Source organism: Zerene cesonia, chromosome 20 (assembly GCF_012273895.1).
Source record: "Zerene cesonia ecotype Mississippi chromosome 20, Zerene_cesonia_1.1, whole genome shotgun sequence".
Classification (NCBI taxonomy): Eukaryota; Metazoa; Arthropoda; class Insecta; order Lepidoptera; family Pieridae; genus Zerene; species Zerene cesonia.
The window spans coordinates 4,689,779-4,713,342 of NC_052121.1; the positions used below are offsets into that span (position 1 = coordinate 4,689,779).

The 23,564-nt window shown below is 38.2% G+C and overlaps 1 protein-coding gene and 1 long non-coding RNA gene across 4 annotated transcripts in view; one reads left to right on the forward strand and one right to left on the reverse strand.

Moving 5' to 3' along the window:
- Positions 1-1,225: 1,225 nt before the first annotated feature.
- The window catches only part of LOC119834932 (ecdysone-inducible protein E75), a 39,609-nt gene continuing 17,270 nt past the window's right edge, over positions 1,226-23,564 (reverse strand). The window contains exons 1-5 of one of the 3 annotated variants that reach the window (XM_038359478.1): positions 15,143-15,387; positions 12,413-12,501; positions 6,589-6,733; positions 3,196-3,431; positions 1,230-3,082 (exon numbers count right to left, since the gene is read on the reverse strand). In XM_038359478.1, coding sequence (XP_038215406.1) covers positions 1,550-3,082; positions 3,196-3,431; positions 6,589-6,733; positions 12,413-12,501; positions 15,143-15,248 — 2,109 coding nt within the window. In that variant the 5' untranslated portion in view covers positions 15,249-15,387 and the 3' untranslated portion in view covers positions 1,230-1,549. Of the gene's footprint in view, positions 3,083-3,195; positions 3,432-4,548; positions 4,963-6,588; positions 6,734-12,412; positions 12,502-15,142; positions 15,388-23,564 lie in introns of those variants that run through there. The other 2 variants (XM_038359477.1, XM_038359479.1) reach the window with 2 other exon arrangements.
- Positions 15,653-23,564, forward strand: part of LOC119834933 — a 12,792-nt gene continuing 4,880 nt past the window's right edge. The window contains exon 1 of the long non-coding RNA XR_005288023.1: positions 15,653-16,062. This is a non-coding gene — a long non-coding RNA (uncharacterized LOC119834933). The remainder of the gene's footprint in view (positions 16,063-23,564) is intronic.

A 23,564-nucleotide genomic window follows, 5' to 3' on the forward strand; every position in this document is an offset into this window, starting at 1 on the left:
TCGGTATAGCCGTAGCTCATTCTTTTATTGAAAAAAAATCGATCGAGTTGTTTAAGAGATAAATCAAACGACAAACAAAGTGATAAAACAATAAATATTTCCTCTTTTAAATATTCGTATAGATTAATCCGATATGTTAGTAAATGTGACGCAATACCATATTTCTCTTAATAATAATATTTCCTTTAAATCTCCGAAGGCCAGACAAACTGGCAGATGTTTAAACAGAACAATAGCTGTAGAGGCCTTGAGATGAGGTCAATCTTGAGACGATGGATTTCATATCCAGACATATTTGTGTATTTCATACAAAATATTCTAATTAGGTTATAAGATGTAGGCTATGCCTCTATGACTACATAGTATAAAACAAAGTCGCTTTCTCTGTCCCTATGTCCCTATGTATGCCTAAATCTTTAAAACTACGCAAGAAATTTTGATGGGGTTTTATAATAGATAGAGTGATTCAAGAGTAAGGTTTATATGTTTAATAATAACTATTAAACTACTCCGAATATAACGCGTGCGAAGCCGCGGGCAAAAGCTAGTTTCTCATAAATTAGACCATATTAACTTGAATATTGATTACATGTATCAACATCATTCCTTTGTTTGCTTCAATAGATATTTTGTTTCTTTAGGCTATGTTCTGTACCTTTTCTACTTTCAATTAATGTTGAAGAATTGGTTTAGCAATGTTTGTGTCAATATAACTTCAATTATAATCTTGGCAATGAGACATATTCGATTTCATTGATGTTCTATCAGGAAACCATTAGGTGCGGAAGAAGGAACAAAGCAGTCGTGAGGAAGGGTCACCGCCGCGTAGGCACGGCGGAAGCAATCGCGCTAGGTCGGCCATCGACCGCAATCGCTCTACGATCGCATCAGTTTGCTTAGTGTAGTTTGTGAAACCTTCATTATTTCCTTGGTTTATCTATTAGTATCAGTGACATTGACTTGAAAACGTTGTGTTGTTCTGAAATGATTTTATGTATTCAAGGTATATAGTGTGATTCTATAGAACATTGTATGCTTGACTAAATATTTCATTTATGTGTAGTTGCCAATTGTATATTTCTGTAACATTGCACTTTGGGCTTAGCATTTTATAAGTTTTGTCATTTGACACCTTTCTGCTTCATGATATGGCAGAGCAATAGATAAATAAATGAATGCTGTATTTTATTGAAGGGTTAAATAAAAAAAATAATAAATTTTACAATTTCTTTTATTTTAATTCGACAACCTGTCATTATTTATATTAACAAACAAATGACTGAGCACGCTCACATACATACGATACACACACAAACACACTGCGACCGGCGCTGCAATGCATTATAAATTAAACTTATATAGTCTTAAATTATTATTCAGTCTATTGCGCTCTCCTCGTCCTGCACCGGCCACGCAACCACGCGTCTTAAACGAATTATCACATATAATATATTAACCGATTTGCGAACGATTATTAACTACATAGTTTGTTTTAATTCAAAGTAGGTCGGGGTGGGGTAGCGGAGACTCGCGGCTCCGCGGGCCGGCCTCACGCCTCCAACATGCGCGGCATGTACGAGCGCGGCGGCGACGGCGACTTCTTGGAGAGGTTGAGCGGCGCGTCCGCCACGTCCACCTGCAGCTCCAGCACGGGCTCCGGCGCGGGCGACGCGCCGCGGTAGCACGCCAGCAGCGCGCCCGAGCGCAGCGGGCACTCGCCGCCCGCCGCCGCCGCCTCGCCGCGCCGCATGTACTGCTGGATGATGTCCGTGCGCTTCAGCTGCTCGGGGGTCATGCGCGGCCCTTCCATTAGGCTCTTCGCGAGCACCGAGTGGGTCGACGAGAGCGAGACGCGCATGGGCCTGGGCGAGTGCGCCGGGTGCGCCGGGCTCGCCGGGTGCGGGTGCTGCGGCGGCTGCGGCGACGGCGTCAGCGGCACGCTGCGAGCTTCCGCCTCGCCGGTGTCGCGGCGCATAGCGCGGAATTTCTTATGTGGCTTGTACGCCTCGTTCATCAAAGAGGAGGTGTCATAGAGAGGAGGCGCTTCCAACACGCGCTTCAATACTGGCATATCATCGAGACGCGTATCGTTGGGCACCGGCGGCCGTCTGTCCTCTGAATGTTCCTCGAGCGACGATCTTGGGCTCGAGCAGCCAGAGCCGGGTCCCACGATTCTCTCATGCTTTTCATTACCTGACTCAATACCCGAATCGGTCGGGGAGTCTAGTTTTCTGTAACGAGGTTGGGGTCGCACGGGTGTAACGGTGAGTCCGTTGTGTGCTAGATGAGCGACGCCAAGAGCTTCTTCATCAACAGATCCCCGAGAATCGAGCCGTCTGCGTCCCGCTAACGTGGCAGCGAGCAGAGGAGTACCACAGTCGCCGACGGCTTCACCAGATTCACTGCTCGACACTGATCCAATTGGGCTTCGCGCGGATTCATCAACGACAGAGTCGGCCCAAGAGCAGCCTTCTTCCTCACCCCACATTTGCTGTCTAAGTAATTCCTTATGTTCAGTTCTGAATACAACGAGCTTTTCTGTGTGCAAAGTGCTCAGAGTACGCAAATCTGGTAATGTATCCATTAGCTCTCTTAAAAATCCAGGCCTGTCTGGTCTGTTCTGTGTAACGACGGTCTGAAGACAAGCTTTGAGCCTGGCATGCATACGCTCTACTAATTCAATATTGCGAAGACCCGGCCGATCAGGTGTGATTAAAACTATAGCGCAGAACAGGCCAATTTCGGCATCTGTTAAATTCATAGAGTTCATACGTTCCGCGAATTTAAAAGTAGAGTCCACTAGGAAACGCGCATTAGCACCGCTCTGAATAGAGTCCCGTTTCATTAACTGTCCATTGAGGCATATTATACTATTGAGCGGAGCATCAAACATACAAATGAGTCGCACAAACAGGGCGTCAAAAAGACCACTTTTAAGCAACGTGAACTTGTCATCTTGAGTGAGTAACTGGAAGCCGGGAATGAGACCGGCAAAGTCAATTACGCCGCGGATCACGTGCGCAAATCGCTGAGAGAATTCCTTCTCAGACTGCAACTCTGGCGCAGGGTTTAGAGGGCAAGCCTGTAACAAAAGAGAACTTACATGAGTAAAAGTTTTCAAAATCCTAGAGAACAATAGATTATTCAGATAAGCATTACTTTAAATGGTTATTAATATTTATAAAGAATGCTTACCAAAGTTGGTTGGGAGTAGGTGGGACAATCACGAGCTCGCGCACGCATGGCGGCCACGCGGTCACGCGTGAACTCGCAAGTGTCGAGATGAGCTCGTACCACTCGCGCGAGTAATCTTGGTGCATCATCTAATTCAGCCGCAGCTGCTTGTTCTTGAGCCCGTGATGAGGATGATTGCTGCATTGCAGCTAAAATACGCGCCTTCTCCCGTTTCGGAACGCGTCCAAATCGCACAGCTGTAACAAAAGAAAATAAACATAAATAAAAAATTTAATTAAACGGCTCCATAAAATAAATCGAGTGTTCAATTTAACACAAAAAATATTGAGCAAGGTCGTGGATTTTACATATATCGCAGTGCAGCTGTCGTTAAATATGTGCAAATACACAAACGACCACATCGAGAGCCATGTGTGCGAGCAGCTGACGAAAGAGGGTAGAAGTTCATCGCCCGGCGCAAAGGTCGACCGACCCTTGTGTCTGGCGTTTTAAAAATGCATGCTTGGTTGAACGCATTTCGATTCAGTGAACTAGTTCGTAATGACAAAGCGCGATCTGCGAGGTCACGTTAAAAGTGTTACAACTTTCTCGCGGCGGACGTGTCGCGCAACGAAAGGTAGTATGCGACGGAGACGAGCGTGCCGCTTATGGCGTTCATGCGCCAGCGCCGGTGAAAGTGTTTGCGCGTTCAGCACACGATTGAAAACGAAAGCGGAGAGCGCCCTCTCGCCATTTCTCCCGACTTTCCCTGCACATGTAGGCCGCGACAGATGCGATGTCTATAGTGGGTCATCGATAATGCGTAGCCGTTTGGCTTTTGTTTATAAATTCATACAATATTTGTTTAAAAAGTATGAAAGCTCATAATTATCATTGACAAATTTTGCAAAAAGACAACCATCGCTTCTAGATTAACATAAAAAATAGTAGAAAGAAAGCATGTTTAATTATAAAAAAAATTATAAGTTTATTTTAATATATAAAGAAATATATTTAGAAATATAATATTATTGTTATCATATTCAATTAAAGAATTTATTAAAGCTATTATCAAAGTGACTGAGAAATAACATTTCTAAATATAAATATTTTTAATTCATAAATTCATGGTTAAGTTCCTAATGTATGTATCTGCATTCAACTTATTCTTATCAAACACCTATAAAAATTATGACCGATCTACTACATTTACATTTTTATTTATGTGATTATTCAATTGCTTAAAATAAATAAATAATTTATAATACCTGTAAGGTACATTTTATCAAAACATTTCAGTGTAAATTTGAATTATCGAAATAATATTATTTTTTTTAAATAAAATTAATAAAATTTATTCATCAAAATACATACGAGCATTGTGATATTTGACGACTCCATTCAGGATGCCTTTAAGTATTGGCAAATCTTCACCCATGTCCGATACCATTACAATATACACTAACACTAATAAATTCACAGCCAACAGGCACTGATAACTAAACTTGGTAACTACGTTATTGTTTATTAAAAACAAGTGTCACATATCACACGTCAACTAATGTAATGCACGAAAAATAATCCTTGTATGCAGTGGTAATCCAAAGTATTGTAATCAATTCGCACACCGCGATGTAGTTAGCGGGTTGCGACGACCAAAGCACTGTGAGTAAGCCTCGAGTTCTCGTGGCGAACTGCGTAGCGACGCACTGACATAGCGATAGCAATGAGGGCTGACGACCGATGCGCGGGCCGGACTCCCTCGCACTGCGCTGCGGCGCGCGCCTCGCCAACCTTGAACTTGAGGAGGGAGGGCGCTCGGTGTGGGGCGGAGGGACAGGGGGGCGCCGTCAATAAACTCCGCGCAGGCCCCTGCTCTCTGCCGCGGCCCACGATCTCTCCCCGCAACCCCGCTCTAATTCGCGCGATTTACTAATTGTTTAACGAATTTCTATTTTTTGTTTATTTAAATGAAGTACGCAGTCTACTACTGTAAATATTTACTTTCGAATATCTAATCCTATGAGTTTGCAATTCTGAATGTAATATAATATAATATATAGTACGTAGTAATAATATTTAGTAGTAGTAGTAGTAGTAAGATTCAAATATTTTTCAATTAGTTCTAAGCTTCCTCTGAGATTTAAATGAACCTAATTAATGTATTTTTTTGTACATAGAACAACGTTGTCAATAATAAAGAATAAAGTATAACATAATTAAACGTAAATGATATAATTTTTGTGAAAATAAGAAAAAGATGTAAATTGTTAAAAAAAATTAAAAAAATAATATTTAACTTACAATCTACTCTACTTTGGAACGAGTGATTCAAGTGTGTAGAGATACTACAACGTAAATCAGCTGACGCCATGTAGCGCCATCTAGTGAGGAGTAGTTGAACTAAGTCAAAGTGTGTGGTGAATGGAGATGTTGTTTTAATGAATCACAGATTTGAATTTGTAGTTTTTCTAAGTTTTCTAAAAACGAATATATGAAAAATGGTAGACTGCGTTCCTTTTTACATGATCCTATTATCTATTTTGATATATGCGCCCAACATACGTTAAATGAAAGTTATATGACCATGAACGCATACTCGTATATCATACATTAATTGCATGAGATAATTTAGTTTATGATTAAACAATTAATCAGGGGCGATGAACCTCGTTACGAAAGTGAAAACACGAATTTCACTCTCTCGCTTACGAAACACCTTTCTCTGCTTTCACCGCGCACGACACGAAGAGGGGAGCCTACGTACGAGTAGAGCGAATGTCGCAACAAGCTGAGCGGAGCAAAGCGCTGAGCAACTACGGCCGACGACCCGCTTAGCGTGCGCTCACCCGCGCTTGCATAACCGACCTCCCACACCACGCGTCCTCCGGGCCCTCCCGCCCCGCGCCACTCCGAAATAGGATCTGATCGTGAAGCAACACGCGCGCGGCGCGATCACCACTAGGCGCAAATCGCGTGTCCTACTTGGCGCGTTCGGATGACAGAATATCTATTAAATGCACGAGATTGCGCGAGCGACCTTCCAATGCTGATTGCGTACTAATTTAGATGCGATATACGCGCGTATATTGTAACTCTACGTAATATTTATTGTGAAAATGTTATCATGTTATGTCAACTAAAATGCATTCTTTATGGAATTTTTTACATTCATAAAAAATAAGGAATTTTATTATTATTACTTAAGTTACTTTTACTTTTAGTTATTGCTAAAAACATAAAAATATGTATCTATACCAATTTTAAACTGAATTTAGACTGCTTTTAAATTATCCATTTTCATAGAATTTGTTATGTAAAATATTATTTTAAAGAATTTCCTTTTTTCCACACAGTTTAATAATTGTTATAAATTTTCTGTAAAATTAAAAAAAAAAAAAATGTAAAACTCACCATCTCTGCTCATTCCCACGGCGATGCATTTTTTCAATCGGCAGTACTGACACCGATTCCTGTTTATCCTCAGGATAGAACATTGTTGGTTTTTGGTGCACGGTCTGTACTGGATCTTCTGTTGTATGGACCGTCGGAAAAAGCCCTGAGGATCACAGCGGCAATTAGAATCACGTTCATGATCGGAACTTTCGTCACTGGAGCAGCCCGAGTCGCTGGACTCACGGCGTGCCTCCAACATGCTCACTAACACCGAATGCCGCTCGCGCAGCTCAGTGCACGCCATCCCAGACACCATTCACAATAGCAATCACACGCCACTGACACTACAGACTAGCGAGGCTTAGCGCGCAGAGCACCGACGCGACTGGTGGCTAACGACGGACTGTGCGGGCGCTGCGGCAGGCGGCGCACAGTTACCCGCGACCTACTTGCCGGCCGCCGACCCAACCGAGAAAGTGAGAGTGCTCGGTCCCCGCGCGCCTCACCGCGTGCGCTCCTAACGGTCCTCGTCGCTCTAGAATGCGCCGCTGCCGCTGCACCGGTGCGCCGGATATAGGCCGGGCGCATCCCGGCGGGCGTCGTACGGCCATTCACCCCGGGTCGACGACCGCTCGATTGCACAACAGCCCTACCCCGCGCTCCCCCGCCCCGCTCCCGAGCTGTCCGCGCCCTAGCTCCCGGCCGACGACCGGCTTTACCCGGTGACGTCAAGTATGCGTCACGGCCTACCTCAATGCGCGCGCGCTACTACTAGGGGTGCATTAACTGAATTTTAAATTTATACTATATCCAGTGTAGGTATAAGTCCGACGCGCTGATGCTTTATAGTTAGTATAAATGCCGACACTACGACCACGGTTCATTGTGTTTATTATGTAAGACCTACTGAGCCCCTAATCGATTTTACTGTAAACGCATAGTCATTGGTATGATTTATAATACTATATACATATTTTATGTAAGTATTCGTTAATATTTATTTATTTAATTATCTCAATTCAATTACAATTTTAGACTTTGAGTAGCCATAACTATAGGTCAATATTAACCCTAAATAAAAAATGAGTTCGTATAACAGTCTGCAGTTAATTATAAATTAAGTATTTTTTAACTAAACATTAACAGAACAAAAAAAAAATAAATAAATATCAACACCAATATTGAGACACCTTTTGTCTATTATATTTAGTTGTAAATTTGCAAGGGAGGGCATAAAATCGGCGCGGGGTGAGAGGAGACAAACTCTGTGGCCCAATTTCGCGTTGCCATCGATCCATTGTGCGCTGTGCGAGTGGCCCATAATTGGTCGCAGCGCGGGCAGTGACCGACCCAGCGGGGTCGACGAACCTCTACCGCGAAAACAAAACCATACCCGCTCACCCCGCACCTCATATAAGCATATATCATAGATGTTTATATGTCTATCAAAATGCAGGTAGCTGCTGGTGACAAGTACCTGCCTACGCTATTACTAGAAGACTGCAGACTGTATTTCATATTACCTATTTACATACTTTTGTCTATACATAATACGTATGTACGTATTTGAAGTATGACTGTATGTTTAAAATATATATATGTGTATATTTGTAAATGGATGTGTAAATTGTCTTGTATATTTATTTTAGTATACGCACACATTAGTCATAAGGCTCATTTGTATATAGTTATATTTAAGAGTTATTAATAAATAAATAAATAAATAATTTTAACATTTACTACATTTACTTATTATTTATTATAATTACAATTAAAGCAGAAATACAGTTTTCCCAATTGTCTTTGTTATAAATTCTTCGAATTTTCTATTGTGCTTAAAATGTTTTAAATAAAGATTGTATAAATAATAAATAGGTATTCAGGAAACTAAAATAAATAAAAAGTAATAGAAAATCAAACTAATAAAAAAAGAAAACACTATTAATTAGTGAATACAATAATTGTTATACATGGTAACTCCCCACATTGAAAATTGGTTCACGGGAAAATAGTGTTATTATGTCAATGACCGTTGTTAATTGATAAGCACGCTGACTTCAATTTAATTCTAAGAATAAGAAATACTTAAGCGTTATATAAATTGCAAGTATTTTGAAAATATGGAATGACCTCACTCTTATTTTAATTTATTTGTATTGTATAGAACTACATATAAAAGTATTAAAATCATAAAGAAATTGCTTAATATTAAGTCGTGCTTATATGGTAAGTATTGCCAAAAACAATAAGAAGCATTCAGAATAAATAAAAACTAAATATGTTTATCTCTCCTACTATATATTATTTGTTAAAAATAAAATTACGTATAAAATTATATTGTACAAAACCCATGAGTCATTAAAATAATTTACAAGAAAGGCAAATATAGTGTACCGCTGAGGGTTTCGACAGTGCTATGTAGGTTACCAATTCACCTTCTAGAATTTTCGACATAACTCCGTTGCTTAGCCGTAAACGTTATTAAGTGAACCGACTTTTTTATTTTTGTCATTAACGTTACATTGACATACTTAAACTGAATATTATTAAGTGTAATAATGTACATAAGTGACTATTGAATCTTCGTCTATAATTAAATAGCGCCATTGTAGTATAGCTCAATTCAAATAAGATGCGTCTAGATGTAAATTATATAATTCATACTAAACTTTAAAAAATTGATGAGTTTTAATTGATTAGTTTACAATAACAGAAAGAGAATTGCAAAAGCTGCGACTGAAATTTTCGAGCGCAACCATGTACCTGTTTCTCATGTCCATACGTAAAAACCAAGTATCTACATATGATATTAACTAAGTTTATTGGCGTTGTCACAGAAAGGTAGCGCTAATGCGTCGGCTAACGGTGCCGAGGACAATGACTGCTAACATCGGCTCAGTCAAAAACGTGCTGACGCATCGGTGTTTCTGTGGAAGCGACCTCACCAGTATCGATAGTCCACTACGTGCTTGCCGGTGGAGATGTTTACTTGATAACGCTTACTTGAGCTGCTGATTCACGTAGAACTTATGATTCGTGTCCCGTATCGAAAGCATTACTATGAATTAATATTATATATTTTATACTATTGCAATATGTGTCGCACGTAACAATTGTGACTATTTATGTCTATTTAATTAATTAAGAGTAAAATAATAAATTTCAAAGTCCGTCCTGTCCATGTGATGTCATTTTTATAGCGTAAACTGGCGTAAATTTGTTGAATTTATGCAAATATCTAAATGGGACAATGAATAAGCACAAGTACTAAAATATCAAATTATTTATTTATTATTTTTCACTCGAAATGTATGTATAAATAGATGATGATGTCAAGTGCACCGTAAAAATCCGTTCAGTAATCGCACACCGAATTATTGAGCTATATAAAAATTTGGGTCTGGTAAAAATTTATCAATTTTATGGATACAATGAACAAAACATGAGAAATATGTATTAAGAGTTGAAAGTCCTTTTTTAAGGAATGCTTCAGTCTAAAATTGAACTCAAACTTTTCTTAACAGTCAATGTAAACAACTACGGTTTACAAAAATACCTTTCTAATAGAAAATTGTGCAACGCCGCAGTTCGAGCTGCTCTCAATAAATAAACAGTGGGATCAACGAACTTTAAAGCTGACAGTTCAAAAATAATGTAGGTTATGATCATGTTGCGTACATACATTCGTTGACCGTAAAAGCTGTTACGGCAAAGAGGCTGTAAGTTGGAGGCGTGCGGCGCTAACGATCAGGTCATCGACCGTGTGCCCTGCACCACGGATCGGTGCCGAAAAAATAAGCGACCCACAACGCGCTGAAATATGTCGGCCAACGAACAAAGAAACAATAAGTCTGCGTATCGATGCAGTAATATCCTAACGTACACGTGTACGCTGAATTAATTATTTCAGTGGCATTAACGTATAAAGCAACTGCATTTCATAAATAAGTTGGAACTCGGTGGGATGCTATTTATAGTTGCGAATCAGTGGGATTAAACAATAAAAGATAGTAAATACGTAATACGTTAAAACAGGAAAACGTATAATAGCCAAAGCAAACCAATTTAATACTCTGTATAGTTATATTGCATTTGATCATATAGATGCGACACATTATTTCATTCGGATGTTTGAAATAGAAAAAAAAATTGAAATGCATTGATATTATTGATATTTCATTGTGAGTAGATAATTATACAAAAACATTATTACTGAAATAAAAGAAAAATGGATGAATATATAAATTAAGTAAATTATAATATTATGAATAATGTAAAGGCAATAAACTCGGGTTCGTTGACATAAGTGCGTACAACACACGACAAGCGTGTGGTGTTCAGCAGCAGTCATTCATTAAAATATGTTCGAGTATACTGTTGTATACAGCGCCACCTAGCAGCGAGTAGACAAACTACAGTTTCTATAAGGCACGCACAGGTGGCGCTCATGTCGCGACGGTAGAAAATGTTACATCATTGATCACAGTAATTATGATAATTTTTACATTTAAAAATGTACTAAAATATATTGTAATCATAATTGTTTATTGGATTATTGTGTCTGTTAGCAATAAAATGTATTGCTCGTTATAGATAGATTATATGTAATTTATTGCAGCTAGAAAGTGAAAATATCAGAAGCAACCACAGCGGAGGGAAAATATAACATAACACCTATCAAACACTATGTATGTTTTTCTTAACCTATCTCTGCATCTCCGTTAAAAAATATTATACCAAAGAACAATGACGTGTTAACGTAATCAATACCTTTCGATTCCTTTTACCTAAATTAGCATGATTAAATAACTGATGAAATATACGTGTTTACAATTTACCTAAGTATATTGACTTACGTTTATATGTCTGCGGTTACCGACCGAGCGTGCGTGCGACCTTCCTTCGTCATTATTTTATTTTATTGTAAGCGCGACGACCTGTTTTTAGTTTTACCTTTTTTATTAAACCAGGACCAGACATAACATTAGGTCTGGTCATTTTGTTCTTCATATAAACGTCTAAAGTAAATTTAAATTGTGATGTAATCAAAACAACATGCGCATTCAATCATTTGTCATTTGTTTTTTGTATAACCTTTGTACCTCATTTGACCTCAACCTTTGCTTTCATAAACTAAAGTAATAAAAACGTTATTCCCGTGTGATTGTTCCGGGGCAGGTATTTGAAATAAAAATATGAGAATAGAATTGGGGCGCAAGGACCTGACCGCTTATTCGAGGCCAACAGGTATCTTAGTCGATCGTCCCAAAAAATGTTTCTAAAGCATTTTCACACGTTGCTCTCATTGTGTTATATGCCATTTGGTATTGGAGACTTTAAAATGTTATTTACCGAAGGTTGAGCTACAGACAACATGTATTCAATATACGAAATTTAAATACGATTTACATCAAAAATACCATGGCCAAGCTTTGTTCAGTTGACTACAGTGATTGTCTTCCGCGTGTTGCGGCCTTGTTTACATTCTAGGACATCGAGACGGCTTCCTTTCGTAATTTATAAAAGTAATGCTCCTTTAATAGTATACGTACAACTAACATGATTTAAGAACGACGCCAACCTTATGTTTCATGTTATTGTTTATTATAAATAAAAATGCTATTTGTAATCAAGTAGTGTCAGTTTGGTGAGAGTCCATTATATCGCCTGAGCGATATATAAACCCGATAAATATAGAGTTCTTAACATCCCATATTTATCGTCTAGTACATTCTCACATACATCATTCTTTCACAAAGATATCACGCGTAATATCAGTATTAATGAGCATGTGACGATTGTTCCAAGTCTTCTAATATACATATAAAAATTGTTTGTTTACCTTGCAGCCTTCACAGGAATGCACTCCATAATGGAAACCGCTAGCTTTATCACCACACACACGGCACAACACTGTTGTACCGTCGAATTCTGAAACAAACAAAAACAACACTTAGTAAACAATTAGGTTCGGTGAGTTGCTTGATCACGTTTTTATAAAATACCTTCAAATCTATTAGCTTTTTACAATTTGCCCTTATGCAAAAGGTTTCTTTTAATAAGGTGACCTTGTGTAACATTCATCTGATATTTATTTCACTCATTTGCAAATAAGTTTGCCAAACACGTTTTTTGGCACTCACAACCTTTTGGTACCAAAATAGTGTAGCAACAACTAAAAAACTTTCATTTTCTCAAGTTTTAAAAAAATTGAGAAAATGAAAGAATATGTTGAGTAATGATAATGAAATATATCCGACCCCAGGTGTACTTATACAAAAACATAGAGTTAAAGTCGCGTAACTTCAAGACTTGAGTCAATTAAAACAAAAATATTATATTTTGTATCGTATTCAACTGAAAATGGATAAAAAATATGTATGATCGCTTTTCTAATTAAATCTCGTACCTGTTGCGTAAATTACACGTAAATTGCAATCCTAACTGGTTGTAAGCACGTGACGTAACCACATTATGTTGCATGCGTTGGTGACACTGAATAGTTATTTTAGAAAGCGTAAAATCTCTCTACTGCATTTGAGCGATGTCGTTGACCCTTTAAGTGCGAGTTACATTCACGACTTACTCGACTTCGAACTAATAATCTATTTGTTTAATCTTGGTAATAAATTAACATTTATTAGGAATAACTATGTGTAATAATAATTAGTGGAGACTCAATGAAATAATAAATGACAAAATCGATTTCGTTAGTAGGTCAGTGATAGATAAGAAACCGGTGACAACAGGTGTGACGTCAGATGTTGAATTAGAGGTAGAGGGCGCGCAGCCTCGATCAGGAAACAGGTTCGTGCGTTGAGCGCCCCCGACCGCTCTCACTTTTCCCTTCGTGATGTTTGTTTATTTGTTAAGGGAGCCGGCTTAGGCTTTTGGAAGAAACTTTCTATTTCTGTTCAACATTTGCCTCGGGTCGATGCTCGGAGCGCTCGCTTTCTATGGCGATACTTTCTTTTTTCTGTAGACGCTTCGCTCGTATTCTATACGACTGGTTTATCCCATCTCGCGTGTACGAGGTAACATTATGAAAGTGAGTATTGAGCATTACAATAGAGCTAACCGCGAAAGCGATATGAGGTGTAATCGGTGCAGTTGCAAGAGAATAATTGTAAGAGTAACTCGTAGCGTGCGCCGTGCAGTCATTTCACCTCGGGTGATGCAACGCTAGCGTTTTTCTGATTGGCTCGTGTGAGAGTCACTCGCTCGTTACGTCAATTAAAGAGGCGAGGAAAGTGCACGAGAAAGTCTCGCGACCACGTAACTCGAACAGCTGCAGTCAAGCGTACTAAGCCCGCGTAAGAGGCGCGTAAGAAGCTAAGATCTGTGTCAGGGTATTGTTTATTTGTAAATAATATGTACATTATGCTCATAGGTTATAGCACTTACAATGCTCATAACAATAATGTTATGTACACGGCACGGTGCATACCTATAAATGATGAGATAGTGTTATCTCAAAGCTAACCAAGTGCATTCAGAACGAGCTTGAACAAGCTTCACATGAAAGTAAAAGTGGTACAGCGAGACGGAAGCTGTTAGAACATTGAACCTAGTCGCGGGGCTATTCCTTCTTATATCTACCAATGACTCATGATACACTGATTAATTATTTTATAAAACCGTACCTATTACGTAAATCGCAATATCAACCATTAACAAAATATGTCACGGTTTCGGATGGAAATAGTTCCCAGATGTAACGGTCTGTTCTTTTGTTGTTACATTCAAGCAATTTAACAGAGAAAATTACATTTATACTTAATCGATTAAATGCGATAAGATCATTAGGAGTTGTAAGGCGAATGTATAGGAACGATTCCCTGCAGTTATGATTCACATTGAACCCTATCGATTGGAAGGGGGTTAGAGCATATTATTCTCTGAAGTGCACGTTTCGTACAATGTTCATGTTAATTGTTTATGTTCAGCCCTTTCATGCAATTTTAAAATATAATCTATCAACATTTCGTTCTGCGATCAGATCATAATACTAAACGCGTATTACAATTTTTTACCCCTTTATGGGAAAGGTAAAGAAATCATTAATCAATTATTTTACAACATAATCTGTCGTTTTTGTGAGACAGCTGTTTATATATACCTTAATAATTAATTAATCAGCATCGACGTTCAGATGTTAAATTGAATTTCTAAAATCGCATTTTAAGCACAATGTACAAACATCAAGAATTATAATATTTCAATATTTCATTGCAGGAATATATTTGGACAGACACAGTTATTATTAAGACAGAGATAGTTATTAATAAAAATTTATGAAATACCGTTTTTTTTACTTTAGTACAGTAAGTATGTATTTGGAATCCATATGAATTTTAAAGAAGTAGCAAAGTGAAGTGCATACGTTTAAATTTTCGGTTTTATATTAATTTATAAGATGAAAAAATTTACATCATGCTTTGAACATATCAACAATATTTAAAAATATAATATTTTATTCAAATTATGTACTTAGCTAAAAATTTATAAATAAAGTGTGAGTATGAAAAAAAAAAATGATGAAAATATTATGTAAACAATCCGATGTAAATACCTATATGGAGTTCTGGTTCTCGTTCCTTATGCGCTGGACTCATCATAATGTTATTGTCAACTGGCGTTGGCGTATCGTAACGCCCGTAACTGCTATCCGGAGACATCACAGAGTCATTAATGATAAACAACTAAACAATAATAATTGTCCTCCTACACACAACACTACACCGAAGTCACATCTGAGCTGTGCAGCTCTTCGACACAAACGTCCTGTGCACTCTAAGACTGGATATAGGACAGGAGTGCATGGGCCGAGGCGCGCGGCCGGCACGTCGCGAAGGATGAAGGTCGCTCGTCCCGCAAAACTGCCGCTGCACGCGCCGCGTGCGTTTCACTCGAGCTCGATCGACGAACTGAGCTCGGGCCGTGCGTACTTTTGATCGTAACCATACAAGTCTCCCCTTAAGAGTGAAAGTCTGCAAAATGATCGCAGCTCTGTGCGATACAATCGGTTCGGCGTTGGATAGAGCGCGGCCAAGCGAATATAGGCTCTATCGGATGGTAAAGCCTGTCGGTCTGCGTTTCAAAGTGAGACTCGGTGCGCTTCAAACTCCGGTCTTCGAGGTCATTGCCGCGTCGCGAACGGACCAATGGGGAGCTCGCGCAGACGTGCGCGTCGAGCCATTGGAGGAATAACAGCCCCTCGTCCCGCGTCCTCGCCGCGCGGCGAGTTCGAAGACCCGAACCTTGCGGGCGCACCGCGGCCAAGGTCGCGTGAGAGCGGTGCGGACTGAGAGCTCGCCGGAACGTTCGAGTGGGACGCAGCCGCGGCCGGTTGCGTCACACTACTAAAATATTTTTGGTGATGGAACGCGAGTGAACTTGAACACGAAAACGAGCTAATGGATGGCAAGCGCTGTAGGTCGCCGCGTGACGGACTGACCCGCTGCCGCATCGGCCGGTTTGCCCAATTCTTTGGTAGGAACCCACTTCCCTTAATTTAAGGCCTATTAAACTGTACTCCGTAACAATTACTCCGGAACAAACCCATAAATAATGAGAAGCAGGATAAATGTTTATAAACAATAGAGATGTTATACCTAAGGTATTATTAACATGTATTTTTAAACATGTCTTGTCATTTTAAAAATCCCCTTACTACTTCGTAGTCGTATCCTACCTACAATGAGGATCCAGCATTTTAGGTTAAATTTATAAAAACCAAAAATTTTTAGTATATTTAATAGGGCACTAAAATTCATTCGTCAAAATTAAAACAAAAGAAAGCAAAAATGGCACGTTGATAACATTTATTTCGCATAACATAAAGATCTGAAGACGCATTGTAGGTATAGGCACGTATAGGCTTATTGATAAACAAGTTTCTATAACCGATACGTACATGATTCAATTTGATATAACATTTTGTATAGATACGTGTCAAACGATTTCAAATCGTATCTCAGAACAAATAAAGTTCTTATCAGTTCATAGTGGAAAGTTATTTATATGAGATAAAGACGAGCGGCGGTGGGCGGCGGGGAGGTGAATGACCTGTAAATTTTGGCGCAGGCCGGTCAAGGCCACCGCCCGCGCAGGCGCTTTGCAAAACCCTGAAGTTACAGACTTGGCTTACTGCTTTCATAAAAACGTCTAACATTTTGAATGATAACATTTTCTTATATAGCTTTTTGTAGAGCCTAGAAAATATATTTTTAATTTAATCTAGTGTCTTAATACTTTAAGTGATATTTTATGATTTTTAATCATATAACTCAGAATGTTGCATCATCTTCTCAAGTAATGATACATTCTTTTTATTGATTGAAAATGAGCATTGTGTTACTTCACTTACATGAATTAGCGTTTTTGTTCCTATTAAAATGGCTTACCCAAAAAGGAAACACATGCTTTTAAGGTTTCGCAAATATCCTCAAGGTAAAAAATATATGTACTTTCCAAAAAGTCGATTATGTGCTAGGTGGAATCGAGACACTAAAGGTTCCGTACAAATAAGCCAAAAAAAAATCCCAATTTATGTGTGTGCCACCTTTTGATATCTTTATATTCTCGGATTTTTATATGTATTCTCAGTACATAGTTAGTTGGTAGTACATAGTCTCTGCAATCTCAACTGTATTAACTTAAATTAAATTCATATGATGCAGTCTGGTGACAGAAAAATGGACAGACAGACAGACAGACGGACAGCGAAGTCTTAGGCATAGGGTCCGCTCTCCCTTTGAGAACGGAATCCCAAAAAAGCAAACAAAAATCATATCGCAAAAAAATACTTATTCGGTAATCGGTTGACATTTAAAGAAATTCTCAGTTCATACTAGTTTGTTTAGTTTTTTCTATCCTTTTTAAATTAGTGATCAAGAAATAACATCTAGAATATATTTAACTTTATTAAGTAGTGTATTTCTAGAATGTCTTCTTCTGGGGCAGTGTGATTGTGTGAATTCCGGGACCCCTTGTGGGGCATGGGGCAAATGCCTTGAACATCTTTTCCCCTGATCGATTTACTTTACGGGCAAGTAGGTGACCATCTTGAGCGCCACTGTATTGTAATGGTTAACTCGTGAGCGAACCGAAGGGTACCAGGTTCGATTCTTGGTGGGGACTCACAAAAAAAATGTCTCGTTCTGGCAGGACACATAGGGCTGATCACCCCACTGGGGGACATGGGACTTCACTTTAAGTGGTCAGCCTTCTGTGTCCTGACACCTGCCAGACCAAGACAATTATTTTCCTCTGACCCCGGTGGAAAGCGACCACTGTACCATGGAGGAAATCTTGCACACTCTCCATATATAAAAGAACAATATGAAATTGTTACCAACGCCATATGCGACTTTGTTTAAAAAAATTGCGTGTAGTGAAAACCAATTTTTTTATTTCCTTCCGACATCCTTCTAACTTTTTAGTATGGGGTCGTCTGTATCAAATTACATAGTATTTCAAATCGCTAAAAAAGGGAAAATAAATTCTATGTGGACTGAGAAAGGTTTTTTTTCTGTATTGCCAAGTCCTTGCCAGAATATATGGAGTGTTGAAAAAAAATCGTGTCGTCCCTTAAGCTCGGTAGCCACATGTATATTGTGTAGGTACGCATTCAGACAGTTGTGTTGTGACCATAGAGCCCAATTTAGATTGATCTAAGAGAATTTGCCTTACTTTTTATAATAACCGGGTTTTATATTGTTTGCAATTTATGATCGGTTTTTCTGTTTCCGTTTTTTTATATGATAGTGAGAGTATAGTGGGTTTGCTTTTGCCAAAAGCTTATCCCTTTTAGTTGTTTAAACAAAAGACTTTTTGTTTTTCGTTGTCACTAAAAACTTTCACTTACCAAAATGATAATTGCCAAATAAAATCTCTTCTACGCTGTTATAAAATAGAAAAAAAAAGTTAGTAATAAATGGTGCTCTAGGTATATACATTTTATAGAAAATGTTAAAAAGCTGTAGACTGTTATTGTGTCCCAATAACCAACAATATACAATGCGCATGACAGAGATTATTATGTTATTCGAAATTGTGAACGGTCGTTAACTGTCGCCCTTTAAAAAGTCAAATGTAACAATTGCAGGGCCAGACGACCTTCTCGCGACTGCGGACCAAGGACATTGGGACAATGGGCCAAGCGTGCCGAGCCCATTGGAAAAACGGGTCTTTGCGCATAATTTATTGCACATCCATTTAACCACTCATAAATTAGTGGAGAGCATTATTTACAAAATGCGGTCAAGGGAGCATATTCTTCCCTAACAAAAGGACTTACTTAATTATATTACTTTTAAATGAGCTTCTTATAAAAACGTAATTGCCAGACAGGGATACTGTATGGAAGTTATGGTTGAATGCACATTTAAATAAACATAGTGATTTCCTGGAAAAGATTCAGTGTGTAATATTTATTTTATGAAACTTGAATTGCCACAACATTGTAATTGGACGAAGCGGTTGTGAATCCGATGTTCTAAGAAGTCACGAGGTGCTTCGTCGACATTTTGTTTGGGACTGAACATTTGCGACGTGAGCTCAGGTCAAGGCCTCGCTGGGACCGGTATATAAAGCGCACTCGAAACCTGAATCCCTATCAAACATTTAGCTATATGCTATTTATTCGTAACTGCCATGCATTATATATTTCAACGAACGAAAATATAGTGCTTTTGCACCTTATATTTTTGGTTTCATTTCGTTGGCGTTGACAATTAAATGAAAATGAACAAATCATAAATAATTTACTTTGTAGTTGAGCAGCGTGGATGCGTGCTCCGCGCTTTGACGAGTTTTTTCGAAGCATTGCGAGGTCAGCGCAAGTCAATTACCCCGTTGGTTGCTGCGACGTTGACGATACTCAGTTCGCAATAATCGCATCGCATGTCTTATTATTTAATATTTATCTGCTCATTTTATAAACTGATACTAGATATGGCTATCGAAATAAATCGTTGTTAACTTTGTGATTGATCATACAGTCAAGGTATATATAACTTTTACATAGTTTTAGTAACTGTTGATAATTAATACTATAATGCGAATTTGGAGTATGATTTATTTTTTAAATTTGATTGGAACTAGCTTTTTTATAAAATTAACCTCTATTTAAAAAACAATACATTTATACTATTAAATAACTTAAGTTGATCACTTTGGATAAATAACCCCCAAAATTCTGTACTTCGTAAACAATTAAATTTAAATTCAGGACATCAGTGAATCTAATAAATACAGGGGCTCGCCATAGTAAATATAGTCTATACAATTTGAGGCAGACAAAGCTACATAGTATAATTTTAAAATTGCGGGCGGCCTTTGTATGCCGGGTAACGTGTTAGACAAAATGAATAAGCATGACATACAAGCCGTGTGATCCGGACACGCTCAATCGCTGTGACCTCATGATTCGGCAACCCGTGCCAAGGCCAAGGTCGGGTGCTTAATAGCAGATAGACGGGGCCCCCGGGCGGCTAGATGAGAGATCTGATTTTATATATTACGTCGCTCTTATTGCATTTACATAACGCTGATATATGACGATAAATGTCATCAATATAGATAAATCTCTCTCGTTTCAAAATCTCCTTCTTTCTTTCGCCTTACGTATTTAATATTGTAAAGAGGAAGAACTAGGTACGCGCTTTTTTATAATTAGACCGTTATATAAATAGAAAACAGTACGTGATCTATGTAGGGATATCATGAAAACTTTAGTTTTTAGCTCAATAATGGCCGAGGTCTTGGCACTAGTTCCATTGAGAGTTAAATAAATTTTAGTTGGCGGATATGTACCACATTTACAGACTGACAGAAGACTGACATCTTTGAACTTAAAATTAGGTGTCTGTGGTAGATAAAAAAGGGATCACATAATAACTAGTGATTGAACATGACATTATTCGATGGATTTAGTTTTCAATAGCTCATATTTGCTTAATTTGATATACATATTATATTGACGACTTCCTTATCCAAACTTCAATGCCGAACGTACCAAACTAACCGCAACGCTAGCAACTCCAAGGTAAACCAAACCCGACATGAGGAAATGGCAATTCCAACTACTCTTTTTCTATTTTTAAATCTTAAACTACTTATATACGTTTTAAAGATTGTGACACATATTTAAAGCGGTGACCAATAACAATAATTATATTTGAACAAAAAACTTAACCGCCTTGAAGAACTAGACCAAATTTAAATGGGACCATATGGCAGGCATCAGTTAAAAAAAAAAAAACACAGAATTAAAAAGAAATGAGTTAACAAACACAAAAAAATCTATTGAACTGTTTTGATTAAATCCTCCTTTTTGTAAGTCGGTTGGAAACATTTGGTATAATTGACAGGGGGGTAAAGTAACTCCTTTCTCTCTCCATTTATGAGTCGTTTTACCTTGATATTTTATTCAGAATCCAAACTTCCTGCTCCTGCAGAGGACGACCACGTAAAGACAGAGTCATATTGAAAGCTTTCAAGCGATAAATTATGGAGGAGATTTTAATAAACATGTCATATCTAATGTTCATAAATAATTATGTCAAAGACCATCTGCCTATTTGCAAAATAAATGTTAGCTTTATTATAATTTTATGAGCTTCTAAATACAACATGCTTTATTGGTAATAAGTAGACTTGTGTACTTATTTCTGTAATTAGAGCGAAGCGAGCGCACTGTTGATGTACATACTAGGTTGTATAATGCAACGGAGTTGTGTGCGCGTTACGTTGCATTACTCACTACTACACAACAGGGACAAGAATGAGGAAGTGTATTCGTTTCCTACTGTTACATTTACTCGCCCTCTATACTTTAGATAACAAGTGATTGTTCAACAACAACTTCTGTTCTGTTTTTATGTGTCGATAGAGTAAGCGCCGTCATTTCATATTCAGCGTACAAAAGAATTCTAATGATTTGTCGTGTTTCAATTCTCATTCGACTGTGTTTACAGTGGCTCCTTCCACAAACTTCCGTGAATTTAGGTCTGAATCTGGATTTCCTGTCGAATTAAATTTGACAATATTATACAGATTTGCTCTGATTTTTTGATAGACGCTGCGTCACTTTTGTTCGCATAAAAAATCAATACACTTGAACTCGAACTGAATACATTTCTAATGAGTTGTGTGCCAGATAAAAGAAAAAAACGCAAAAGCTATACGCGTGTAGGAATAAAAAATAGAAATACTTTTAGTTTTGTAGCGTAGGTTTGTAACTTATTACAAAATTTTGAGGATAGAATCAGTGACGTGCTATTTATACAACTTCTAGTGATAGCAAAATGGATCTATGTTATTGCCCCTGAACAGAACTATGTGATTGTTTTTCCCAAAGAAACTTGTTCGCTGTGTCTCAGGTACAACGTTTTGTGGTATGGCCTCTTCTCGCATAAAAAAAGCCTCCGTGAGATTGAAGCGCGGATTATTGCGCAGCATTTGCTCCTGAAAACGTGTCCGAAGAAAGTTCACGGCCGCGCGTTGACGCCACCACCTGCCGCCCCGCGCCCCGCGCCCCGCGCCTCGCACTTCCCCGCCAACGCTTCCGCACCCGCCACCTTCCGCGCTCTCACCTCGCGCCCACGTTATCCAGCCTCTATTGCCAGTATCGATCTAGATTGTACACATAATACGCATCATCGTCCCTATGACCTTTAGCTTAATTGAGAAAATTCGTTAATGTTGATTCTGACATTGTCTTGTATGCTATGTTATCTTGTGCCGCATCCGTCAATGTAGTAATGTCAAATTTTGAATATAGGTATGTTTAATGTGTTACGTAATTATTATCTCTTATCTTCCATCTTTATGAGAAGTAATGGGGATAACGTTACAAATAAAGTATAAACAACTACAAAGAAAAACATGGGCAATTTTTCCATGTATTGAGATGACATTGAGATATCTGCCGGTAAGGTTATTGGAGGTTGAAGTGGAGCTTGGTGAGCAGGGGGCAAGGAGGGGAGGTGTACACCATGGCCTTGGTTCGTTCGTTGGCCGCACGGCGCGTGTAGTGCTGCGATAATTTCGGCGGTTGCGCGCTCGAGTCTACTGACCCCGCAGTTGTTTGCGACGCAAATGATCCTTGACTTTATTGAAATCATCTATTCCAAAAACCTTCTTTATAAACTAGGGATATAAGACTGGTAATATTACTGAAATAATGTGTAAAGTCTCGAAAAAAAATTACTAATTTAAGAGTTTTATAACATTTAATTACATTCCTTATCTTTCCATCTCTTCTCAAAACAACCGACTTTATTGGAAAGAATTGATGCTTATATATGGAAAGGGTTTTTTTATTTGTTTGTAATCTAAAAAGTGATAAAAATTACTATTAAAACAATAAATTAGTTCACTGCAAAAAGATGCACTCGGTTAAACTCAGAAGTGAGTTTAAGAGTGAGGAGAAAGTAGCGCGTATTACCTATAAGCAACTTTCATTTTAATACAGACCGGTTCAAATCACTTTTTTCGGCAACGATCCATAGTCTTATAGCATTGTATTATGTTTTTTTTTATTTTAACAATGCATGGATATTGTTTTTATCATACTCTTAAATTAAAATTTACAAGTCTTTGTCTTTTTTGAGGAAAGTCGGCTAAAAATATTTTTTTACTTTTTCTTCATTCATTACATAAGTGTTTAAAGGTTTTGTAGATTGATTAAATATCGACCATATTAAACTACCGACTTAAGACAACAATAAATATTTATTACTTATTATATTTATGATAAGTAAATACTTGTTTTGTTCTTCAATTCGATGGTGATCATTTGGCTTACTTTGCAAAACCAATTGTGGAGCGTCGTGTAGGTCGTACTTACTTTTGAAGCGATTTGAAATAAAGAAGGCTTGTGAAAGGATTGCACTTTATATTTTGATACCTCACAATTTCATAAGGGGCCATCCATAAATTACGTCACACGTTGATGGGGGGGGAGGGTATCATGTTAATGTGACATT